Raw genomic sequence first — 25,976 nt, 5'->3', positions numbered from 1 at the left:
CATTTCGATACTGCTATTTCGAAGAAAGAGAGATAAGCGTATGTTTTGCCATTAATATAAGTCGACTTCAAGTATCATCAGTAACAGATATACTAAATTTAGGGAAGTGTGGTCGCCATGGTTTTCTCGGCAATACATGATTATTTTGAAAGAACGGGAGGTAAGTTTGATATTATATATCATCATCATCACGTTAATGTTTTATGACTCATTTAATTCTTCTTCAATCACCACTATAGAAGATCATCCACATTTTAGGACACGGAAGATAATAGCTTATACTACATAATTTTAAATGAAGTTTGTTTTCGAAATGAATACGGACCTATTGGAGTTCAATTTTAATATTACTTTCTCGTCATACAAATAGCTGAAACGCAGCACTCTACAGGGTGATGCATCGCGATGGCCTACTAGAGTGTTTGGAAAACTAATTATAAATTTATGCTGAAAATTTGCACGTTTGGATTTTCGACAATGAACCCTAAAATTTTTGAGATCTCTGCAGCTTTCGGTCACACCGAAAACAAGCATACTTTCTTATTTGAAATGATTTTTTTTTTTGAAAATTAGCATGTTGGGATTTTGGACGATGAAATTTCTCCCTAAAATATTTTGAGACCTCTGAAATCATTTACTGCCCATATGGGCAGTAAATGATGTAATTCGTGCATATGATACATAATATATATTATGTATCATATGCACGAATGATATTTCGAATGTTCATGACTGCATTATCTATTGAAAACAAATTCCCTTCATCCGACAATCAAGCGTTGATTCCACTATAAAGCTTTGAGGGCTAACTCCTGTTTCCCCCAAGATGTGAAAGGATTGAATGAGAATACGCACAGCTTGCCAACGAAATTGAATTTTTACGAAAAGTAAGAGCTGAATTCGAAAATGGGTTATATTTTTGTCTACAAAATAATGGACAACATTTTGGAAGTCTTTTATAGTGAACATTTTTCCATTATCCACTGCAACTTTTGTTAACCATAACTATTGCACTTTTCTTGTTATTTTCAGGAAGTACTTACAAAAAAGCTTTAAAACAATGTCACTCAACCCTTCTTTTTATTTAAGATTTTAGGAGTTGGGGTCAACACACGCTCACAGGGTTGATACATATCGATTGGCACCAACCTAATGAAATATCGCCCTAGACACCCAAACCTCTTTTTGCATTTTTTTTTATTTCGGCTGGGGGTCGACATATTATCATCGGGTTCCACAAAACTTTGATTGTCCAATCAACGATTTGACATTCACTCGATATCCAACACTAAATCTCTGAAACTTTTTCATTTCTGAATATATTGAAGAAATAGCAATTGAAATATACAGGATGGTCCATATCGTAACCAAGAAATTTATATTATTATCAACTGAATATTTGAGAAAGATTCACTTATAATGTAGATCCCCATAAAATGGTGAAAAATGAAAAAAAAAGAGTTACCACCCTTACCTCCGATTTCAGAAAGCTCGATCGGGGAATCAACGCTTGATTACCGGATAAACCTCATAAGTATTCTCAGAATGTCATTACCGCATCATATTATTATATTATACAGAATGGTCCAGATCGTGACCAAGAATTTTTCTTTCTACTTCTGAATTCTACTTCGAAAATAAGCCCTAGTTTGTCATAGAAACATATGTCGAGAAATGTTTCCTCTCCGAGATACGGGATGTTAAAATTATAGAAAAAAAATGTTTTTTATTGATAACTTTCACACTGCTTGAAATATTTTTATGAAATTTGAGACATAGGTTTTGAGCATAATATCATGTCTTTTCTATTCTACCATTGGCGTCCGTACTGCAGCGAGACTGAATATTTTCAGATAAAAAAATGATACGCCACTGGTTTTTCCGACAAAAAAAATTACTATTTACAACCTTATTTGATTTGGAGCAAATTCGGTTTCTTGACTTTTTGCTGTACGAGGCACTGTACAGGGTATCCCAAATTGCTTGATTTTGGCTGATTCTGGTACTTCTAGACTAGACAGGTAAAAACTTTGAAAAGAGTCCTGGGCTCGATTTTCGTGAAAAGTCAATAACTGAAAACCGTTTCACGAAATCTTCATTTGTCTTGAACATATGACCAAATATTGATATTTTGTCGATTTCAAAAATGTGCCGTAACTTCTTCATTTACGAAAATATCTGACAACGGTAAAAACTTTCTACAGGCCCTTTTTCATTGGAAATACGGCACCATATTCAACTTTTTTTTATCTCTTGTACTAAGGGTGGAAAAAAAAGAAAATCGTTATTTTAAATACGAATGCATTCTTTTTTAGGCCTCATATGATCCAAAAATAAGCTTTTCAAAAATATATATATGTCGATATATAATTTTCTTTCTCAAGGAAAAATCACAATTTTAGTCAAATTTTTCTATTTGATAGAATTGTATGAAACCATTGACCTCAAAATTGTTTACTCCCAATAAATCTCCATCCCTATGATACGAATTGAAACTTTCTGTATTTCTAATGAAAAAGTGCCTGTAGAAAGTTTTTACCGTTTTCACATATTTTCGAAAATAAAGAAGTTACGACAAAATATTAAAATTTGGTCAAATCTGGATATCGTGGAACTGTTTTCATTTATGGACTTTTCACGAAAACCGAGACCAGAATTCCCTTCAAAGTTTTTACCTATCTAGTCTAGAAGTGCCAGAAACAGCCAAAATCAAGCAATTTGTACATTTTTCAATGGTCAACTTTCAAAACTAATGTAAAACGCTGAAAATCTGGGGAAAGCATCATCGGATGTAACGCGATTATTGTACCAAATTTCATCGAGTAACCTGAGCTGTTTCCGACTAATCAGTGCATGAAGTTCGCATTTTTCCTTATTCGAAATGTTGAACCAAAACGAACAAAAATTATTATGTTGCATAATAATTGCCCTTTTAAAATAGACATTCATGTATGAATTATGACTTATTTAAAGCTCATTCATTTTATAGTTTAAGTAATTAGTGAAGAAATCGACAAGATAAGTGTCAATTACAGATATAGATACCGGTTCATTATGAAGAATAATAAACCTATAAGGAATCGAGCAATTACCCACCGGAAAAAATATTCAGAATCATAAAACGATTGAAATATCTGGTGAAAATTTTTGTACTCACGTTTATATTTCCATTATATTAAAAATATCGTTTCAGGCAAACATTGCAACATGTCTTCCTAACTATACTTTGGTTTCATACAAGTGTATAAGAAAATACATTTTTTTGTCTTGAGAAGAAAATTGAGAAAATGACCTTAAGGGATTCACCAAGAAGTGAAGCAGCTAAAAATTGTGAAGTTTGACAAGCTTTAAATTCGACATTACTTTGGCGATGTTGGATTTCCAACCAGAGGAGAGCATTATACCGTATATGTCACTGGCATCTAGTATCTTTTCTTCAATCTCTTCAAGATATAACTTCGAAGTTTCTACACCGATATAGGGTTTTTCTTCAGCGCGATATGAAGCACCATCCTTGTTGTATACGTAACTGGAACACGCGGAGAGGTGATGTTTTTGAATGGTCGGATTGTAGAATTGAAATATGCAAAATAGCATCGAATTTCATTTAATGAGTTATTTTCATCTGTTTAGGAGATTAATACTCTTCAAATCAAGTTTTCCACAGGATAATAGCAGCGTGGATAGTCAATTGTCCTGTGAAAATCCAAAAAATGACCTCACAAGGAAATTAAATATAAGACATTAGATAAAGAGTGTTTTTTCTGTGAGGAATAGTATATTTTCCCTACCATACAGTAATTGGGTTTATGGAAAAATTTTCTACGAAATGGAAACGATAGTTTCTATAATGTTGCAATTTCTCCTCAACCTCAATACTTTTGCAAAAAAGAACCAAAAAAACTATGAACATGAAAATACTTGAAAACACTTTTTAAGCTGATTTTATTAAATATTTCTTTCCAAGTCATTGAACATACGGATTCCAAAATAGGGCCTGTCGCCACCCTTGATGAATCATCCCGGAGGATTCAAGTGTAGTCATCGCAAAGCTTATGAGCGAAATAGTCCGGTTACTTACAAATAAGATTGGGTACTGCTACTTATATTTCCTCAGAATTTGGCCTTTGGTATTTTGATGAAGAAGTTCTTGACACCATTCTTATCTTCATTCTCTCCTTTTGCTCATTCAATTCCCTTCAAAATTATGAATAATAATAAGATGAAAGATAAGCATTAACTCTACAGTTTTTCCTCACCCTCAAAAAAACATTTTCGCCTAGAATTTTGTGATCAGGCGTTTAGATTTTAGGATTCACTAATAAGAATGCGTTGAGACACAGTAGAGACAAATAAATGTTCATTCTCAATTTCTCAACTGCTTAACAGAATGCTTTTCTGCTATTGAAAATATGTGAAATTCATACAAAAAATGCATTGCATTAATAGTTTGATTATATTACGATTTCTTTACATTTTTTTAATTGTCGAAAATTTGCGTTCATCGAGCCTTGCCAATACTTTTCTTCTTTTTCCATTAGCTTCTATATTTTTATCCGATGGGCTGTAGTTACACTTAAATTTAGCCGGCTGAAGATAGAAGAAACTAACATTAGCCAATACCCGAAGCTAAACCTAAGTTTAGCCGGCTAATCTTAAGTTAATGTTCACACCCATCATTAGCCGTAACATATAATACTTATTAGCAGCGAGAAATTTCCGTTCTTGGCCAAGAAATTAAGGTCTTCCAAGTTCTGAGCTTCATGAAAGAATATATATATATATATATATATATATTATCAAAATCTCATCTACCATACAATGGTGTAAGATATTTCATTATATACTATTAACATTCAATTCACTTTTCTGTCATGTGTCAATATATTCAGTTATTTGCCTTTGCTCTCCGTGTACAAACCTTGACCATGTCTTCTTGTTCATCGCCATGTTCTTCGCCTCTCTCCATGTCTTTCCTCTTCTGGTGATTATTTCATTCAGAGTTTTATCCCATGTTCGTTCTGGTCTGCCCGCCCTTCTCTTCTTTCCTTGAACTTTCGACTCCCATATCTTTTTGACAGGTCGCTCGTTGTTCATCCTGTGCAGGTGTCCCCACCAGCTCAGTTGCCTTTTTTCTATTAATTCCATCAGTGGCTCTATTTCTACGTCCTCTCGTATTTTTTCATTTCTTATTTTGTGCATTTTTGTTACGCCTCTCACTCTTCTCAGGTACTTCATCTCCATCGCTTGCACTCTGCTCTCCTGTCTTTTATCCAGGGCCCATGATTCACATCCAAATGTCAGAGTCGGTCTATATATTGCCTTGTATACCTTCATCTTAGTATTTCGAGATATTTCCCTCTTGTTTATGAAGCTCTGGTTCATGGCATGGTACAGTTTCAAGGTTTTTTCTAATCGGCTGTTGAGTTCTAAATCTTGCCTTCCGTTCGTTTCCAACTCTACTTCTAGGTATCTGAATGACTTAACTTGTTCTATCTTCACTCCATCTATTTCTAAATCTATTCTTTCCTGTGTATCACCAACGATCATAACTTTTGTTTTCTCCTTATTCATCTCCATTCCAAACTCTTCTATCACCTCGTTCCAGATTTCCATATTTCTCTTCAGAATTTTCTCACTTCCAGTGATGAGGGCAATATCGTCTACAAAAGCGCATTCTGATATTTCAACTCTTTGTAGGTCCTTATAGCCTAAGTGGAATTTTCTGGTTCTTATTGAGCATTCTTTGATAATTTCATCTATGTATACTGTGAAAAGCACTGGACTGAGGCTTCCTCCTTGTCTCAAACCTATTTTCGTAAAGAAATATTAATATTAAATTAAATATTAATTTTGTTACTTTTTGAGCCACACACAAGAATTTCTTCTGTGGCAATATAAAATATATTAATTGTATATGTATTTTTGTACCTAATAAAAAATTTTCAATTTTCAATTTTCAATTCCTTTGATGTTCTGTTGTGTCTGATTACCCTGTTACTGTTTAATTTATATACGTTCTGTATATTTCTAATCATCTTCTTGCTGATTCCTCTCCTCTCCAGAATCATCCACAATTTCTCCCTGTTCACCCTATCAAAAGCTTTGACCAGGTCTATGAATCCAATGTACAATTTCTTGTTCTCTGTTTTATTTTCTCGAATAAAATCTTCATGGTGAAGACATGATCCTGAATGCTTCTTCCCTTTCGAAAACCGCTCTGTGACTCCTCCAATGTTACCTCAACCTTGTCTCTAATTTTCCTATCCAATATTTTCTCGTACAGCTTCATGGCCGTGCTCAACAGCGTTATACCTCTATAGTTATTACACTCCTGTCTATCTCCTTTCTTGTGTATTGGGACTATCAATGCTGTTCTCCAATCTTCTGGAATTACTTCTTCTTTCCATGCTTTTTCGAAAATTTCTAGAAGTGTTCTCATCCCATTTGGTCCTAAGTTTCCAATCATTTCTGTTGTTATCTTATCGCATCCTGGTGCTTTGCCTTTTTTCAGTGTTAGTATCGCTTGCTTCAGTTCTTCCATTGTTAGCAATTCATCTTCGTCTGTTTCTTCTGTCTCTGTTAAAACCTGTGCCTCATCTGGTTTACCGTCTCCACCGTCAAGTAGCTCCCGGAAATATTCTCTCCACCTATTCATTATTGCGGAATCCTCCCTTAAGACAACTCCATTTTTATTTTTCACGTTGACAGTCTCATTTATTTCACCCCTTCTGGTCGTTTTAAGAATTCTATAGAACAGTTTCTGGTTTGATTTACTGTCGTTCTCCATTTTTTCTCCGAATTCTGTCCATTTCTTCCTCTTTTCTAAATGTATTAGCTCTTTCACTGCCTTTCTCTCTTTTTTCTATTGTTCGTAGTTTTCCACTGTTCTTTTAGTTAGGTATTTTTTCTATCTGTGTTTCTTTACTTTTATTCTGGTCTTTATTTCATTTGTCCACCATGATGTCTGTTTCCTCTGATTTGTTTTCTTATAACTTCCACAGATTTTTCTTGTAGAGTCTACAACTATATTTTTGAACATTGTCCACATGTTTTCTATCGTTATATCCTTTTGTGAACTATATTCCTCTTCAAATCTTCTTTCTGTTTCAAGTCTATATAATTCTGCAGTGTCTCTATCCGAAAGTCTATACGTTTTAAGGCATTCATGTTCCTTAATTATTTTCTTCTCAGGGACTGATCTGGCCATTTGTCCTTTTAATTTGGACATCACTACATAGTGGTCACTTCCTATTTCTGGACCTCTTCTTACTCTTGTATCCATTATAATTGACCTTTTTTCTTTTTGTATTAATATATAATCTATTATTGATTTTTCTCCTCGGCTTCTCACCTCTCTTGTATATTTATGTATATCTTTATGTTGAAATAGGGTGTTGGTTATTATCAAATCATTCAGTAAGCAGAAATCGAGCATTCTCTCCCCGTTATTATTTCTAGTTTCTTCTCCAAATGGCCCCATTATTGATTCAAACATTCTATCTCCTTTCCCTATTCTGCTGTTAAAGTCACCCAGAATAATTATTGTTCCCTCTGTGCAACCATTTGGTTTTTGGAGGAAGCTATGATTATTCAGCAACAAGATTTCTTTTTTTTCCATCGTCATTTATTTATTTATTTATTTATTTAGAAAATACAGGGATACAAACAGAAACAATTCCAAAACAGTATCCACTCTGTAAAAATGAAAAATCAATTTCAGTTAACAGACAAAGTAAGGACTTAAGTACACCCCAAAACACAGTTCAATACATTCAGATAAAAAACAAAAACAAAAAAAACAAAAGGGAGAAACAGTCAAGTAATGCATCATGATATTCATACAGTAACACTTTTGAGTTGTTTTTTGAAATTTTTCAAGGAGGATTCATAAAAATTTAAAGATGTGCCATGTAGATTACATATTTTTTGACATCTCACTAATGGTGAGTTCATGCCAATATTTGTTCTCCTGAAGGGAATGTTGAACATTTCATGCTGTCTAGTTGTACGATTAGGTACATTAAAATCTAATGATGTTAGTAATTCGGTTGAATCGATATGCGAACTCATTATTTTGAATAAAAATAATATGTCATTTTTGTTCCTACGTCCAATCAGACTGACAATATTACACTCCTTTTGTATTTGAGTGACGCTTATTGCTATACATGGACATTTTTATTTTCTTTTGTGTTGTTCTAGCATAACTATATTAAATGTAATTTTTCATCTATAAACTGTAGAGATTGTTAATGAATAAACATTATTATTATTATTTTTATATTATTATTATTATTATTATCTAACTTGATGATTTTCTCATGAACACCATGTACATTTCTGGCTCAAACAGCAAACAGTCTTATAATCTAACTACGAAATCGCAAAATTGAAAATAGTAAAAAAATTGCAAAAAACCTTCCATGCAGAAATATCACGAAAGTTGTGTCCCCCAGTTTTCACCATTTCTCTCATAAGACTCACAATACCTTATAGACCATTGAGTTTTTGCCATGGCATACTGTTGAAATTGCCATCAAATCCGCTATCCGACCTTCAAAGATATATTGGGTATGCCATTTGAAATAAGGAAGTGGTGAAATGTTTCCGGTAGGTACAACCGGAAATTGCAGAGGTCTGCAAACATTTAAGGGATGAATTTCATTGTCGAAAACCCTCACATGAACATTTTCAGCACAAAATTATGATTAGTTTTCTATAATAAGCCATCGCGGTGAATCGCCCTGTATTATGTTTTTCAGTTTAGAAATTCTTGATTACCTATATATGAATGAATTATACCCAACCGCCGAATATAAACATTCCAAGAAAAATTTCTAACCTAACTCAATATACTTAGTGTTTAAAAAAAAAATCACTCACTATAAAAAACACTTTGCAGTTAAAAAAAAGAAGAAAACCTTCGCGTCTCTCAGTAGGATTGAAATTTCAAAGCTGTATCAAAAAAAAATAATTAATCTGAATCTTCATTAATGTGGAAATTATATCTCGTTATGCAACCACCGTTTTCGTTTCGACCATTTTTAAAAAATATACAGGGTGTTTCACGAGCGGTTGGCCATATCCTAATGGTGAATGAGGGTCATCTAGGCATTTCAGAAATGTTGCTTCTTTTTTACCCGTAAACCATTAGATTCAGGGATACAGGATGATTTATGGATTTCGGCTTGAATTTTTATAAATTACTAGCTGACCCGGCAAAAGTTGTTTTGCCATATAAATAATTTCCATGTTGTATCATAAAAAAATAGAAATTAAAAATTTTGTCTAAAAATAAAAAAAAAATTTAGGGGTGGACTACCCCTAACATTTAGGGGGATGAAAAATAGATGTTGGCCGATTCTCATAGATACCGGATACGCACAAAAAATTTCATCAAAATCGGTCAAGCCGTTTCGGAGGAGTATTAAATTACTAAAATGGCTATTAAAAAATAAGGGTTGATCGTAGAAGGGTGAAAATTGAGGATTGTATGTATTTTTGTATGTTGTATCATAAAAAAATAGAAATTAAAAATTTTGTCCAAAAAATGAAATAAAAAATTTAGGGGTGGACTACCCCTAACATTTAGGGGGATGAAAAATAGATGTTGGCCGATTCTCGTAGATACCGGATAAGCACAAAAAATTTCATCAAAATCGGTCAAGCCGTTTCGGAGGAGTACGGTAACGAAAACTATGACACGAGAATTTTATATATTAGATGAATGAGTGAATTTTGACGAAAATTTGTGGGCTCGTTTACTTCCAATAGCCTTTCGATATGGAACTCAAAATATTGTGATTTATTTTTCTAAATTTATATTTTCTGGCTCTGTTGAAAAATTTTTGTTTCCAGAAGTGAAAAAACATATTTTTTTCACTAAAATTCAATTTTCACTTCGCATGGCACATTTGTTCCAAAAGAGAAACGAACGAATGAAAAGATATTTCAGGTAAATTTTTAAGAATAGCCCGGTTCTCAGTTATTCATTTATAATTTTCAATGCCGCCTGCCAAGATTTTGAATTAAAAAAGCCTTATTTTCAATTATTTATCATTTGGAGTCATCAACACACACCAATTGTTGTACAATACCTAAAAATACCTAAAAATCATATTTGGAAAACGTACTATTGAACTATGAATTCTTTCAAAGTCATCAAACCTTGACAGGATATCTTCGAAATCAATTCACATAATGAATATTTAATGTACAAAAAATCCATATTTTTTGAGCGATACGAACTTCTCCATATTGTAGAGCAAACACACTTAGGAAATAATTCATTTTCCTAGATCGTACTTATTCATCATTCTGCCTAATATTTGATAATTTCGAAAGAATTCATAGTTCAATAAAATATTTTTCAAATATATTTTTTAGGCAACGTGCTTAAAAAATTGGTGTGTTGATGTCTCAGAATGAAAAATTGTTGAAGGGAGGGCTTTCGCTATCTGAAATATCGGCAGGTGACAATGAAAATTATAAGTCAATAATTGAAAACAGGACTGTATTATCCAAAATGAACATACAATATGATTTCGTTCGTTCGTTTCTGTTTTGTAACAAGTGTGCCTTGTGAATTAAAAATCTTATTTGATTAAAAAAAGGTCTTTTTTTCAATTCTGAAAACAAGAGGTTTTTCAACTGATCCAGAAAATATAGATTTATTATTATTTACGGTATTTGAAAGATGAATCTCAATATTCTGAGGACTGTCATGATGATTATCTTCTTAAGTTGCATCTTACATCTTTTAGGGTTATCGGAAGTAAATGAGCCCACAAAATGTCATTAAAATCGGACCACTCATTCTCATTTCATAGATATCGAAAATTAAAGCCAAAATCCATAAATCTCTTCTACGAAACCAATGGCCCAAAGTACAAAAAAAGCAACTTTCCTGAAATGTCTAAATGAGCTGTATTCGCCACTAGCCTATGGCCATAGACTCGTGAAACACCCTGTAGATACGCTGACATAGTTTCGTGGAGCCTGCAACCTCGTATATCAAATAACGTATCATCCTTGCACTTCAATATTTCGCTTGTTGATTTTTTTCCACCAATGCTGAGTAAATTACTACATCTATTTTCCTACGACCACCTTTCGATTGAAATTAAGGTCACGTTATCAAACTATTGTTTTAGCATATAGAAAAACTTGTTGTTTTTACTTACTTATTTTGTTTCATTTTAGAATGAAATGGGCTACGAACTTAATTGACTAATTAATTTGTTTTTGGAGATTAGTGAATGCTACTTTGAACATATTTGTTTATGTTAGTGCTAATGAAGGAGTGTGATCAATTTGAATTAAGGTGTACGCGGTGAAATAAAATCACACACAATGTAGATAATTACTGTTTTGTGTTTTTTTATAAATTTGGAAACGTCCTCCACGTAATCTTTATGTTTTAAATTACGTAGCTTTCTCAATGAAAAACTTGAAGATTTTTTCTCTTAGTCTTATAGTTCTCGAGATGCTGTCAGTTAGAATCGAATTTGTGACACACAGAAGATTTTTAAGAATTCGTCTGATAAAGGATTCTGATGTAGACTCCGAAACGTTACGAAGTTTTACAAAAAATTTCCATTTTTCGTTCATTGTCTAGCAGCAGTTTTTTCCATCTGATTTGCTCCTGACAAATTAGTGCAAGAATTTACCCAGCAGCAAATCTATTATTTCAATTTTTCAATTGATTGTGTTTCAGAGACTGGGAGTGAAAACCCTAAAGAATTTCATAAAATGGAAATTCTCGTTATTTCCTTTTCTCTGAGCATGTTCTCAAATATCTGGAATGCGAATGAACTCGAAAATCTTTCATAACCTGACACAACATAGAAGCATAAGGCTCATTATCATATTATCAATAAAAATAACCTGCCAACTTGACCGAAATAGTTTTTGAATTTTTTTACTGAAGGAACAATTATAGGCACGATGTATGTTATATATTCTGAATCAGGAAAAAATATGGGACTGGAATATGTAAAAAAAAATGTGGTTCATACTTAAAAAAATTAAATTTTCTTTATATCCCTGAAGTGGCGGATTTAAAAAAATCTTTGACTACGCCACTGTATTCTACAAGAAAAAGTGTGCTACGAATCAGAACATTTTCGGCCTTTAGAATCCCCATTCAATATTCGATGAATATTTTCAGCTTTCGTTCTGCACTGTGATCACAAATCTTTTATTTTTGTTTTTAATTTGAACATTGCTTGCAGATCCGAGAGCAAAGCACTACTTTCTTATGGATTCAATATGGAAACCAGTCGCAATCACAGCCGCCTATTTACTAATTGTACAAGTATTTGGACCACGGCTCATGAAGGATAGAAAACCCTTCGATGTCAAGAAATATGTTATGGCATACAATATCGTACAAGTAGCAGTAAATTTGTATTTAACAGTCATTGTGAGTACCTACATAGATGAAATGAGTAATAATAATATTATATGAAATGCGGATAGCCTCATCTGTTTCTTCCCTGAATGGAGTCTTATCAAAATAATGTGAAAATTTTTGTGTAATTATTACCTTATTGATCTTTTCAAAAACGTTAGTCTTGAGACATTGTATAGGATTTGCTGCACGAGGTAGAAACACCATCAGGAAAACCGCTATACATGTGACAAAGTAAGAAACATTATATTATGTACATGTACATGTACATGTATTAACATAACATTTTTCGAGATCATTTCAATGGAGAACGATTGATTTCAAGTTCATACAAGTTTCATAGAAAAATGAAGGGGTGGAAATCATTTCGTAGTTGAATATTCCACATTCTAATGGATCAAGCGGAGATCAGAGTTGAAATACAATTCAGTAAATGAGTACAGTAACCAGGTATCAACAGAAAGTGTGCAAACATTAGTGAAATAACTAAACAGAAGAACCAAATGATAATAATTAATTTTTGTGCAAAAATATTCAGTATTTAGGTACTCGAGCTACAGATATAAAGTATGAATGAAAAGTTTAAATAAGATGTAATGCAGGGGTAATTATTAGGCAATGAAATGAACCTTTGAATGGGAATCATATTTTTTAGAAGGAATACATTTCGTTAAAAATCTTAGCAGCTTTGTTGACACATGCTTATTATTTTGGCAATCAATAACGCTATTGCATATACATATCTATCAGTTCACGTTCTTAAAAGTGTACATCAAGAAGGATAATGGGGACAGGATAGCCCATGAAACACAACTTCTTAACCGAGCGACGTTTCATGGTGTATCCTCACCCTTAGTTAACTGTTGGTGGGCTAAGAGTGTAAGCCATTGAACACATAGAGTATGTTTTATGTATTACACCTAGTACTCTAAAAAGACAACACCAGATATACTCCTTTACGAAGACCAACATCCTCAATATTCCTCGAAAATGCACTGGGCCAGAAGCGACCTAGAAAAAGCTCAACTTTTCGCCGAACTTTAGGTCAAGGTATTTACCCCTAACAGTGATAACACAGATTATGAGATAGAAGAAGAATTACAAAGACAACCTGTGCGAAGAATGCCTTTTAATTCTCTCAAAACATACGAAGTCCCTAGAAGTAATCAATCACCTCAATACCATCATGAAGCAGAACTTCTTGTCGAAACAGCTCAAGGCAGCAGAGCTAATCTTCACAACAAAGGCAGCCAAAGACAATTAGCTATCGGCCTGTAGTGTCTGTTCCTTTAAAATCCTAGATAGATTTGTTCTACAGAGAAACAGAGAATAATTGCAGATCCAAATACAGACCAATGGATCCCCCACTACCACCGTGGTTTTCGAGCAGAACATTCATCAAATCCACAGGCTAAGCCAATAAATGAATCAAGCCCTAGAACAAAGAAAATACAGCTTTTCAGCATTTCTCGACGTCAGCCAAGCTTTTAAAAAGGTTGACACTCTGGCCTGCTACACAAAATGAAGAATTTTCTTCCATCAACCCTATTGCGAACCCATCTCAGTAAAATACAATTCTGAGTCAGAGTGAACGACCAAACTACTGCTTATTCTTCCATAACATACGGTGTTCCACAGGAAAGCGTCCTGGGCCCCCCACTATGTATTTATTGCACACAGCAGACCTACTAACTGACCAAGACACAACAATCTGTACATTCGCAGATGACACTGCCGTCTAAGCGAGCCATGAAAATCCACTACTAGCCTCGCAAATGTTACAGATCTACCTAGACAAAATTGAAAAATGGCTATGAAAAAGAGAATTAAAATCAACGAAACCAAATGTCTAGTCAACTTCACACTACGCAAGAGCCAGGGTTCCACAGTATGTTAATAGTAACCACCTTGGTGACTTACCCAGTGATTTCTGACAGTTTATGTTTTCAACACTTTGCTACATTGCCGGTGCAGTAGCGATTTATTCCAATCAATCAGAGTTAGGTTAACTCCGTGAACATTGGTTTCGGGTGTTTCCGATTGATTTTAACAGTTAAATTAAATCCAATTTCTAGATACCTGCTGTCTGTTTCGAGCTTTATTCTCCACATGAATGAGGCACCTAATGGACAGGAGCATGTTTACACTATTCCAGGGACCGGAAGCGACGCTATTGCACCTTTAACTTACCTATATACCTATATATTCGCTGAAAACTTACTATTTGAAATAATTTTCGGATCTTACCATTTATAGTTGGCATACCATCTTGAACAATAGCCCATGTTTCGATAAAAAGCATATTAATGAATGACTATTGATTTTGTTCACAACTAATTTCGTATGTAATATGTTAATTTTTTCTTCAAGGTTTTGGATGCATTTTCGAAGCGGAATATTACCTCATGTATAGATATAGATTACACAAATAGTGAAACAGGATACAGAGAGCTCAAGTGTTCTTACATATATTTTCTAATCAAAATTTTAGACGGAATGGACACCGTAAGTATAATATATGCTTTTAATTATTTAAGACAAAAAAATTTCTCTAACATTTTTGGGTTTTAAATCAACGCTATGTTGCCTGTTCTACTTAAAAGTTTCTGTTATTACGTATTTTATCACAATGTCGAATCTCTTCGGAAAATATGTGACGAACATAATTGAAGTTTATACAAACTGATTGAAGGCATACCGAATCCAGTTATTTGCATGGAAAATACAAGAGATCAGTATAATATCATAATATGCACTAGCTAGAGGAGAGTTAATATTCGTTATCTTTGGCTTACATCGTTTGTAGATTTCAAAAATATTAACCCGAAGATGAAATGCATATGATGCAGTGGTTGGGAATGGGTATCTCCCGAAGGAATTAACAGATAATTACAACAATGTTAAATTCTTCAACAGAAATCATCTTGCTTGCATCAATATAAGTAAAAGGAATTGAAGGAAGTTTCAAGTTAAGATGAACTTCACTTTTGAACAAAAATTTCACAGGAATAAACAAGTAACAGGGCAACTTGCATGTATTTGTGGCTATTCATCTTAATACGTAATATAATGTAATAATAATTAGGTATTTATTGGTACCTTAAGACATTTACATTGTTTAGGACAAGTCAAATGAAAAATAGAAAAATCCATTTTGGGGAACTTATTCTACGATGACATTCATCGAAAATCCTGTAGAAACCGAAAATTCACTCAAACATAAAATTCTTAAATGCCACCACTTTTTTGGGTCTCCCAATAGAAGCAAATTCTTTGTCATCCTCTTCATTCACAATCTTTCTGATTGTGGAAATATTCAGCTGAAATGTAAGTCGTTTAGATTCAGATGAAACATTATATAAATTCTAACATTGAATATGTTCGCTACCGTCTGACGTATTGTGGATTTTAGAATATCAGGGTATAACTATTTGAAGGAGCGGGCCTGAATTCGCAATAGCACTTTCTGAAACATGTCTCTTTTTTTCAATCACTTTCGGCATATTCGTAATAAAAATTGATATTAGTTGTGGCAACGGCGTTGACATTAACGACATTTCATGAGTGCCAACCTTACTTCGTTCTAGTTACAAAAACTTGAGAAAATTATTTCATGGCCAACCGACTGCTAAAATAAAGTTGAATGAAGTATAGGTGTTAGGTGTTAGTGTTGTTAGGTGCGAGAATAAATAAAACGTATGATTTTCATGATCGAGAAGAGGCTACATTCAAGTTGCCAGGAGGAAATAAACTATTTTGCAGATTCAGGCCAGCTGCTACAAACACTGAAGAATTGATCTAACAATTTGTTAATTATCATAACAAATGTAAGGAAAGTAATAAATTGAATTCGTTCGAACACAAATGGCATATCAGTTGGGATAGTCGAAATTCTGGAAATGAACTTCACATTTTCACTTTCCTTCAAATATTGCTTTAAAGATGTTTCACCACTAAACATGACAACAAACTCAACCTTCAGTTATGAATTGTGAGGTGACAATACAGACAGATGCAATGAAGGAAAACTCAGTAAAATATTTAGTTCCCGTTTATTGCTTCATCGATCTTCTTGGTGGTTCCCTGGACTGAAATTTAATCAGTCGAATTAGTGTTATATGTGGAAATTCTAAATCTGATGTGGGTACTCACAATTCAGTGGATTTATCATATCGATATTGAAGTGATATCCATCAACACACCTTCAAAATATCAATGTAATGGTAATGCGAGGCATTGTATGAACCAAAAATATTACACATCTAAAGCCCGTTTGCAACAGCCGAGAATTCTCTAGAGAATTTACTCGAAAATTCATGCGCCGTGAATTATTTACCGGTCAGTCCGACGGTATTCTTCCAGAGAATATTTTGCGGATGGACTGAAGGACGTGGTTGGACTGAACGAGACTGAACGTATAATATGAATAAGCAACCGCTCAGTTCAGCTCAGTCAATCGAGGGTTTTCCTTTGTTGTGAAAGCTTCTTTGAACTTTTCTTTTGTATTAATTGCGAAATTTTTCACAGTATACAGGATGATTCATAACTATTGGGACATAGGCCAAGGGCAGATTGTTTGGACCAAAATATGGCGATAGGACCAAATACACCTCAATAAAATATTGCTGTGGAAAAAGATAGAGGGCGTTAAAGTTATTTTTTTTTCGTTTTTTGCTAATAATTTCACTGTATATTTTTTCATCCGTTTTTAAGAAAAACACAATTGAACAGTTCAGAGCATCGGAAGGGGATTTGAAGTAACAATTTATTCATTTTATTTATTTATTTCGACGAGAAAGCATAATTAAAAACAATGTAACATAAAAAAAATAAACTTGAATTAAATGTTCTACGTGGCCTCCCCCGACTTCTATGCCTTTTCTAATTCTTTTAATAAAGGACTTTCATGCCCTCTATCTTTTTCCACAGCAATATTTTATTGAGGTATATTTGGTCCTATCGTCATATTTTGGTCCAAACAATCTGCCCTTAGCCTATGTCCCAATAGTTATGAATCACCCTATATAATCGAAATGATTTCCTGTTCATTCTAAAATAGCCCTGATGCGTGGACAAATTTTTTTTATAATGTACAATATTCACCTTCAACTTTCCTCTTTTCAAATATTGGTTAGACACCCAATCTTTTTACCGATTTTTGTTCCTCTTCATCTTCGTCTAACAATCATTCAAAAACACATCATCCTATAGGCAAAATTACAGCAATTATATTTTTAGCAAAATTTAAAGGCTACGGAAGAGAAACAACGAAAATAATAATACTAATAATTTAATAATATTTTCTAGGGTCCTTCTTGTACTGTGTTGATCAAAATGAAATTTGTCACGTGCTGGTCGATTCGAATGCAACCGAAGATTCACGACACACGAAGCGGAAGGTGACTGAGACGATCGTGACTGATCAAAATATCTTTCAATGTGTTTTATATGGACTAATTCATACTATCCGTCTCCGACCCTTCAGCACCTATCGGCACGCTTACGACCGTCCGACGGTATTCTTCCAGAGAATATTTTGCGGATGGGCTGAAGGGCGTGGTTGGACTGAATGAGACTGAACGTATAATATGAATAAGCAACCGCTCAGTTCAGCTCAGTCAATCGAGGGTTTTCCTTTGTTGTGAAAGCTTCTTTGAACTTTTTTTTGTATTATTTGCGAAATTTTTCACAGTATACAGGATGATTCATAACTATTGGGACAAAGGCTGAGGGCAGATTGTTTGGACCAAAATATGGCGATAGGACCAAATATACCTTAATGAAATATTGCTGTGCAAAAAAGATAGAGGGCGTTAAAGTTGATTTTTTTTTCGTTTTTTGCTAATAATTTCACTGTATATTTTTTATTTCCGTTTTTAAGAAAAACACAATTGAACAGTTCAGAGCATCGGAAGGGGATTTGAAGTAACGGCTTATTCATTTTATTTATTTATTTCGACGATAAAGCATAATTTAAAACAATGTAACATAAAAAGAATAAACTTAAATTACATTTCCTACGTGTCCTCCCCCTACTTCTATGCCTTTTCTAATTCTTTCAATAAAGGACTTTCGAACTTTGAAGAAAATATTATTCTGTCCCCAGATAAAAAATTCAACTTTAACGCCCTCTATCTTTTTCCACAGCAATATTTTATTGAGGTATATTTGGTCCTATCGCCATATTTTGGTCCAAAAAATCTGCCCTCAGCCCATTTCCCAATATGAATTACACTGTATAATCGAAATGCTATCCTGTTCATTCTAAAATAGCCATGATGTGTGGACCAATTTTTTTTATAATGTCCAATATTCACCTTCAACTTTCCTCTTTTCAAATTTTGGTTAGACACCCAATCTTTTTACCGACATTTTGTTCCTCTTCATCTTCGTCTAACAATAATGCAAAAGCACATCATTCATTCAGGCGTAATTGCAGCAATTTTATTTTTAGCAGAAGTTAAAGGGTTTACGTCCTATGAGATAGGGCACGAAAGAGAAACAACGAAAATAATAATACTGATAATTTAACAATAATTTTAGGGTCCTTCTTGTACTCTTTTGATCAAAATGAAAGGCTTCATGTGTCAAGTGCTGGTCGATTCGAATGCAACCGAAGATTCACGACACACGAAGCGGAAGGTGACTGAGACGATCGTGACTGATAATATGAACGCAACCTCCGTCAACGGCTAATGATCCTTCCGCCGGCCTGAACTGAGCGGAACGTATAATATGAATCGACCTTAAAGGTCAGTTCATATTATCCGTCCGTCTCGGTTACATACACACGAGCATACGCACTTTCGGTAGAATTCTCTGTTCAGTTGCATACAAAATAATCTCTGCCGTTTTCTTGCGAAAATTTTGTAGAGAATTCTCGGCTGTTGCAAACGGGCTTTACATTATACTCCATTCACTTTTCACTCGTCACCGCGAACTTCAGTTTCTGTATAAATATTTTTGATTGTTCGAGTGCCCAATTGAGTTTCCATATCCTGTAATGTGATCCAGACAATGTCGAGATTTACTCCATATTATGTAAGTTTTGGTACACGCTGTATATGTTACCCTATTTATAGATTTTCTATTCGAGCAATGCTGAAGAAGAAGCTGTTAACCCAAAAATACCAGATCAATTTTCTTTCCTCACTGATTAACATGTAGATTCTACTCTGAAACTGGAAAACCATCTACAAAATTTGTATTTATTTCAGATCTTTTTCATATTGAAAAAAAGCTTCAGGCAGATGAGTTTCCTTCACATATATCATCATGCTATTATGATGATGATTACATGGTTAGTTACAAAATACTGTGGAGGTGGACAAAGTGGATGGGCATGTATTTTCAATTCCATTATTCATACTCTCATGTACTCTTACTATTTCCTCACAGCATACGACAGTAAATACAAGGATAGTCCAATGAAAAAATTCATAACCCAACTACAACTGGTAAGTTTCTCAAAGTATTTACATTGAAATGGAGGAAAAGGGGTACTAATCAATATATCGGTATCAGAACGTCCTCTGAAATCTTCCGATACCTACTCCCTAAGCTTCCCTATCCATCCAGAGATCTTCACCGAATTCTCTTTCCCTTATCTCACTGTCCACTCCTTCTCTCCAGCTTTTTCTTGGGCGTCCTCTTCTTCTTCTTCTTCTTCCCTGCGGTGTCCCATCAAGTATTTGTTTTGGCAGGCGCTTGTCCTCCATTCTTCGCACAAATCCGGTACTAATCAATATGAGTCGTTATTATGAACACAATTCATGGTAAAAGTTAAACAGCCTTTCTTGTCAGTTACAAACAGTCTAGGTCATATATTGAGATTTCAGAGTAATTTCACAGAAGATACATTAGGTGTAGGGTAAGATGGGGCACAATGTTACACGGGGTATACTGTTACAATGCACATAGCTCCGTCTCTGTCTTCCATTTTTATAATGTTGTTTATATGTTTATCAAGCTCTCAAGCAGTCTTTGAACAATAGTTTATGTAGCAGTTTGTACCGTGCTTAAAAAATTTCTGTGGTCAAACGACAAGAAAATCATTTCAAAATTTCCAATTTCTTTACGAACGTATTATACCGGGTGGTTCAAAAGTCTCGAAATGGTGCATTCATTTCGCGCACAGGAGGAAAATCAGAATTCTGACACTGGAGTCTATATTTTCCCGGGGAATCCAATGGGCCCATCAGATTTGGAGCTCAAAAGGGCCTTATACGAGATATCAGGTCCAACTTCGAAATTTAAAATGCAAACCGATATTTTTCATTGCAGATTCGGATTCAGCTGGAAATTTTACATCCACATTGGTTGGATCCAGAATATTTTTGTCCATTTTTTGACGCTATGCAGCGGTTTTTCTTCTGTACAAGAAAGTGCAGTGATTTTGAACATAGTCGAAAATACGAGTAGGTACTGAAAATCGTAGAAAATTCGTATTAACTCTCATTCTTCGTTGAAAACCACTTCGCAATCGACAGCTAATGCGACTATTTCTCTGATTTTCCTTTGGAAATTTTTCAGAGATGTTTGTCTGGATTACTTACAAGAAATTACAAGAAAATTTAAAATACCTATGCGCCATAGCGTCCTTTTCGATTCATTTTTTTTTCAAAGTTGTACCTGTACCATAAAAAATGATGATGGAGCTCGTTTTTCGAGTGGGCTATTTATTCTCTATTCAATTAGTCTAATAGTCTATGGGCTGACATACGATGCGAACAAATTTTTCCTTATAAAGTGGTACTTTCTTCTTAAAGTAGGACTGGTCCAAATAAAGCGTTTCACCAAAAATCACCTACAAAAAACGATCAAAATGACAAAGTTAAAAAAATTTCAAAATGATTACTGAAATAGATCCTAATTCGACCCTAGATCACAAATAATGTTAGGTACACGAATTATCGCAAAGCAATGGGAAATAACTTCCTCGTGATGACTGACTCAACCTTAGACTAAACACAAGGTTATGTTTGGGGTTATGTTTATGGGCTCAACCATATGGTTTCGTTTAGGATATCTGATTACTTAGAAATTTTAACTATTTTATGAAATGGCTGATTTCCATAACAACTGACAGAAGAATACTTAGGACCAAGTGTTAAAAAACAGAATGTTAATTCAAAGTCTCACTATAAATTTTTTCACAATGGTCAACAACATTTTCTTACGACAACCGTCGTGAAAAAGGAGTAAAATTGGTTAGCCACAAAAGCACTTTGTCAGCATAAGCACTTTCAAATAAAACTGTTTTCACTCAAAATCACTCAAAACCTGATCAGACAGACCCAGATGAACTGAACCGTTCATTTTTCAGCCGTATGTATATGGTTTGTTCCCTTTTTCGGATGCCGGAGTCCCAAACTTGATATTAAATGAAATTTTGTCGAAATTTTAGGGGTTGAATATTTCATATAGAAAATTTTTGGTGAAATGACTCATTTTGATGACCTTTACCTTCTGTCAAAAGGAGGGTAGTATAATGTCCTTATTCAATGGTACAAGCCATAAGGACACACACGTGACTCGACAAGAGTTCTCTCGAAGTTGTGGTAATGAAATGTCAATTGAAAGAAACACGTAACGATGCCGAATCGCAATGAATGTCGAAGTTTTGGGTTTGGGGACGATTTTTCGTCTTAGGACCGATTTATTCACCTATCATTGAGGCTATTGGACAGTTTAGAAGTTAATAAACCTACCCTGATCGTTCAGAAGCATGAGCTCTTTGGTATCTCTTCAGTGCCTAACTGGCAAAACGATGAATTGTTATCAATAGTCACAAATGACAGGTGGTCATTAAATTCAACAAACGAAACTTAACAAACACTTCATATAGAGGATGACAAAAAAAAAGATCAAAAATGCAACAGGGGGTTTTATTTTTGTAATCCTGTCGGTACAGAATACAAATGTTGTGTGATCGAAGTAGTGGCAAGACTTTTCACTGGAGTCTGAAAAAAATTCATATTTTTTCAACCAATCAATATCTCGAAATGAAAACGCTGAAACGTGTCAATTGATTTATAATTACCCCCAATTTCGAACAATAAAAAATTTCTAATGTTCGTCATATTTCGAAATTTCCATATTGGGTGGATGAGAATACCAATACTTCGGGATGTTTTTCTCCATTTTTTCGATACTTGTCGTTTCAATAGAACTAATCGCCATTTCGCTGAGGCTGTATAACGGAATACCGTTCCAGGTGACGTTTTTCTGTCGGAGAAAAATCTTCAGCAATTCAAAATGAGAATACATAAACACGCACCATCGGCCGAAAAAACATAAAAAACCTCGCCTTTTACATAGTGTTATATATATTGACTTTCTGCATAGTATCTGGAATTTTTTTACCATATCAGTGTCTTCTATTTAGCAGACAAAAACTCATTGGATCTTTCCTTTTCATGATGGATGTCATTGAAATATATATTCTCTTATTTTCAGGTGCAGTTTTTCCTCCTCCTATACTTTTACAGTTACTCACTTTTTAGTTCCTGTAATTATAGCAAACTCATGAGCCTACTGGTGATATCACAAGCATTGATTTTCATCAATCTTTTCAGCAAATTTTACTACAATTCTTATATTAGGACAAAAAAAGGTATGCTTGATTTTTCAATTAATACAAAAGATAAAGAATAATTCATCTAATTTTATTTTGTTGTACATAAATATCTTCTGATCTCAGTGGAATTTCAAATTTCTATTTTCTGCATTAAATTTTTTGAATCCAAACTAAATTTATCGATGGTTACGGATAAAAAAATTCATACAATGCTTTTTAGAATAGAAATATCGTAATCCCAACATAAACATTGAGGATGAATTGGTTCTTCGTATGTGAATGCCAATAAATATTAAATGTATTGCTGATATCGATATCAGCAAGAAGAATATACAGGGTGTCTGTAAACAAATGCGAAGGAAGATGAGTCTTCGATGAAAGTAGTGAGGTAGTTCCTATAAATTTTTTTCGACCTTCCTTTCAAGATACAGCCTTTGGAAGGCGATGACAAGTTGACAGCATACAACATGTATTTTAGCGGGAGGTGGTCATTCTATGGAACACTTATACGATGAAATAATGAACAGTGCTCGTAAGTTTTTATTTATTCCGAGAAAAGTATCGACATATCGAAATTTTGCAAGAGACTTTTGTTCTCCAGAATCGAATGGGAAACCATAAGAGAATTCTATTTTTGAAAATCTTTCCCACGAAAACAATTTTTGAAGGAAAATCATAAGGGGGTGTTTTTTTCAACCCCTAATAATGAAGTTATCAGATCTAAGAAATTGTGTGAGTAACATCTACTTAGTGATTCATATTATATATAAATTCATGACTCATGACTCAGTGTTTTTTAGGACCCGTAAAAAAAATTAAAAACTGTCAACTCGTCATCGTATTCCAAAAGCTGTTTCTTGCAAGGGAGGTCGATTTCGAAGAAAATTTATAGGAACTACCCCTACTTATTTTCTTCGACGAACCTAAGTCCTTCGCATTTGTTAACAGACAACCTGTATAGTTGGGCTGAGGAGTTCGTAGGCTAGCTTAGAAAAAATCTTTTTTTTTATAGAATTTGATTTCATTATTCAATATAGTTGCCTTCAAGGGCGATACAACGATTATAGCGGTCATACAATTTTTCGATGCCATTTTTATTTTACGAATTGTCTTTAGCTTCGAAATAGGCTTCAGTTTCGGTAATATCCTCTTCATCGGCGCAAAATTTCCGTTCAGCTAGCCATTCTCTTGAGGTCTGAAAACAGGAAAAAGTCGCTGGGGGCCAGATCTGGAGAATAGGCTGGACACGGAAGCAATTCGAAGCCCAATTCATGCAATTTTGCCATCGTTTTCTTTGATTTGTAACAAGGTAACCTTCAAACGCTCCAAGTAATAGCCACTGTTTATGGTTTTTCCTTTTTTAAGATAGTCGATAAATATTATACCATTGCTAGGATCTTCAGGGTGAATTCGATGTTCTGATTCATTGGTGTAGGAGAAGTCGGCTTTCGTTGAATATAAAAAAGTGCAACGTAATGTCCTTCGGCCGCAAAAAATCCAGAATTCGTTTTCAGAGAGAGAGAGAGAGAGAGAGATGCAATTTTGCCATAATTTTCATTGATTTGCGACAAGGTGCATTGTCTTGGTTGAAAAGCACTTTCTTTTTCTTCAAATGAGGCCGTTTTTCTACGATTTCGTCCTTCAAAAGCTCCAATATAGCTACGTAATAGTCACTGTTTATGGTTTTTCTCTTTTTAAGGCAGTCAATGAATATTATACCATGCGCATCCCGCATCCTAAAATACTGATGCCATAACCTTTCCAGCCGACTTTTGCATCCTTTCACGCTTTGGAGTTGGTTCATCACGTGCAGTCCACTCGGCTGACTGTCGATTGGACTCCGGTGTGAAATGATGGAGCCATGTTTCATCCACTGTTACATATCGACGCAGAAATTCGGGTTTATCACGATTTAAAAGCTCCAAACACTGTTCAGAATTATCAATTCGTTGTTGTTTTTTAGCTCACGCGGCACTCATTTTGCACAGAGCTTTCGCATACCCAAATATTCATTCACGATATGTTAAACACGTTCCTCCGCTATCTTTAGGGCCTCAGCTATCTCAATCAACTTCACTTCACGGTTATCCGAAATTATTTTGGGGTATTTTTTGATGTTTTCATCGGTAACAGCCTCTTTGGGGCGTCCACTGCGTGCATAGTCCTTGGTGTTCATTTCGCTAAATTTAGCAAACCACTTCTCAACGGTTGATTTTCCTGGGGCAGAGTCCGCATAATCTTCATCTAGCCAAGCCTTGACTTCAACAGTATTTTTTCCATCAAAAAGCAGTGATTTATCAACACATGATATTCCTTTTTATCCTTTTTGTCAAACTAACAGAAGTAACATCACTCAAAATGCTATAACTCACAAAATAATAGTACGACAGCTGTCAAATTTATTCACGTGTCTTTTGAATGTTAGGGCTAACTAAAAATAATATGCATTATATTACTAGTAGCGCCATGTAAATGTGTCAGCCTACGAACTTTTCAGTCCACCCGAAGAGGAAACTTTTATCTTGAACATATACCTATCTCTTTTTCATGATGTTATATTTTTCAGATAATAAGTAAGAGAAAAGAGAGTATGATGTTACTTCAATTCATACACGAGAAGAAAGTGAAACGATCGTGATGATATTTCATGAAGAAAAATCACCAAAGTCAACGAATAGATATGAAGTTTTGTTAAAGAAAAATAAAGATAACCAAAAAATTTTTTTCTCTATAATTAATACTTCCCCATTTATGTGGAAAAATTTCATGGTAATCAACATCGATTCATGTTTAGAATATCATGTCCTGCATCTCGTGCAAAATAGTACAGGAAGATTGATCATGACTACCCGCGCCTTTCAACGTTTTTATATTATTATGTAGATTAAAAGTTTTGCACAAAATCTTCATAATTTATAACGAATTTCTTCAAGGAACCTACCTATTTTTAAATTAACGCGCAGTTTCAGGAAACTTGTGCAT

The 25,976-nt window shown here is 34.2% G+C and overlaps 1 protein-coding gene across 1 annotated transcript; it reads left to right on the top strand.

The window, feature by feature from the left end:
- Window positions 1–25,620, top strand: LOC123322746 (elongation of very long chain fatty acids protein AAEL008004-like). Its single transcript, XM_044910751.1, has 6 exons — window positions 1–160; window positions 12,237–12,427; window positions 14,786–14,920; window positions 19,633–19,872; window positions 22,874–23,030; window positions 25,561–25,620. The coding sequence occupies exons 1-6, from the start codon at window positions 118–120 to the stop codon at window positions 25,569–25,571; spliced, it is 777 nt and encodes a 258-aa protein (XP_044766686.1). The 5' UTR covers window positions 1–117; the 3' UTR covers window positions 25,572–25,620.
- The last annotated feature ends 356 nt before the right edge of the window (window positions 25,621–25,976 follow it).

This window comes from Coccinella septempunctata, chromosome 1 (genome assembly GCF_907165205.1).
Source record: "Coccinella septempunctata chromosome 1, icCocSept1.1, whole genome shotgun sequence".
Classification (NCBI taxonomy): Eukaryota; Metazoa; Arthropoda; class Insecta; order Coleoptera; family Coccinellidae; genus Coccinella; species Coccinella septempunctata.
The sequence above is the reverse complement of the archived record's forward strand: the minus strand, read 5'-3'. Positions and strand labels throughout refer to the sequence as shown.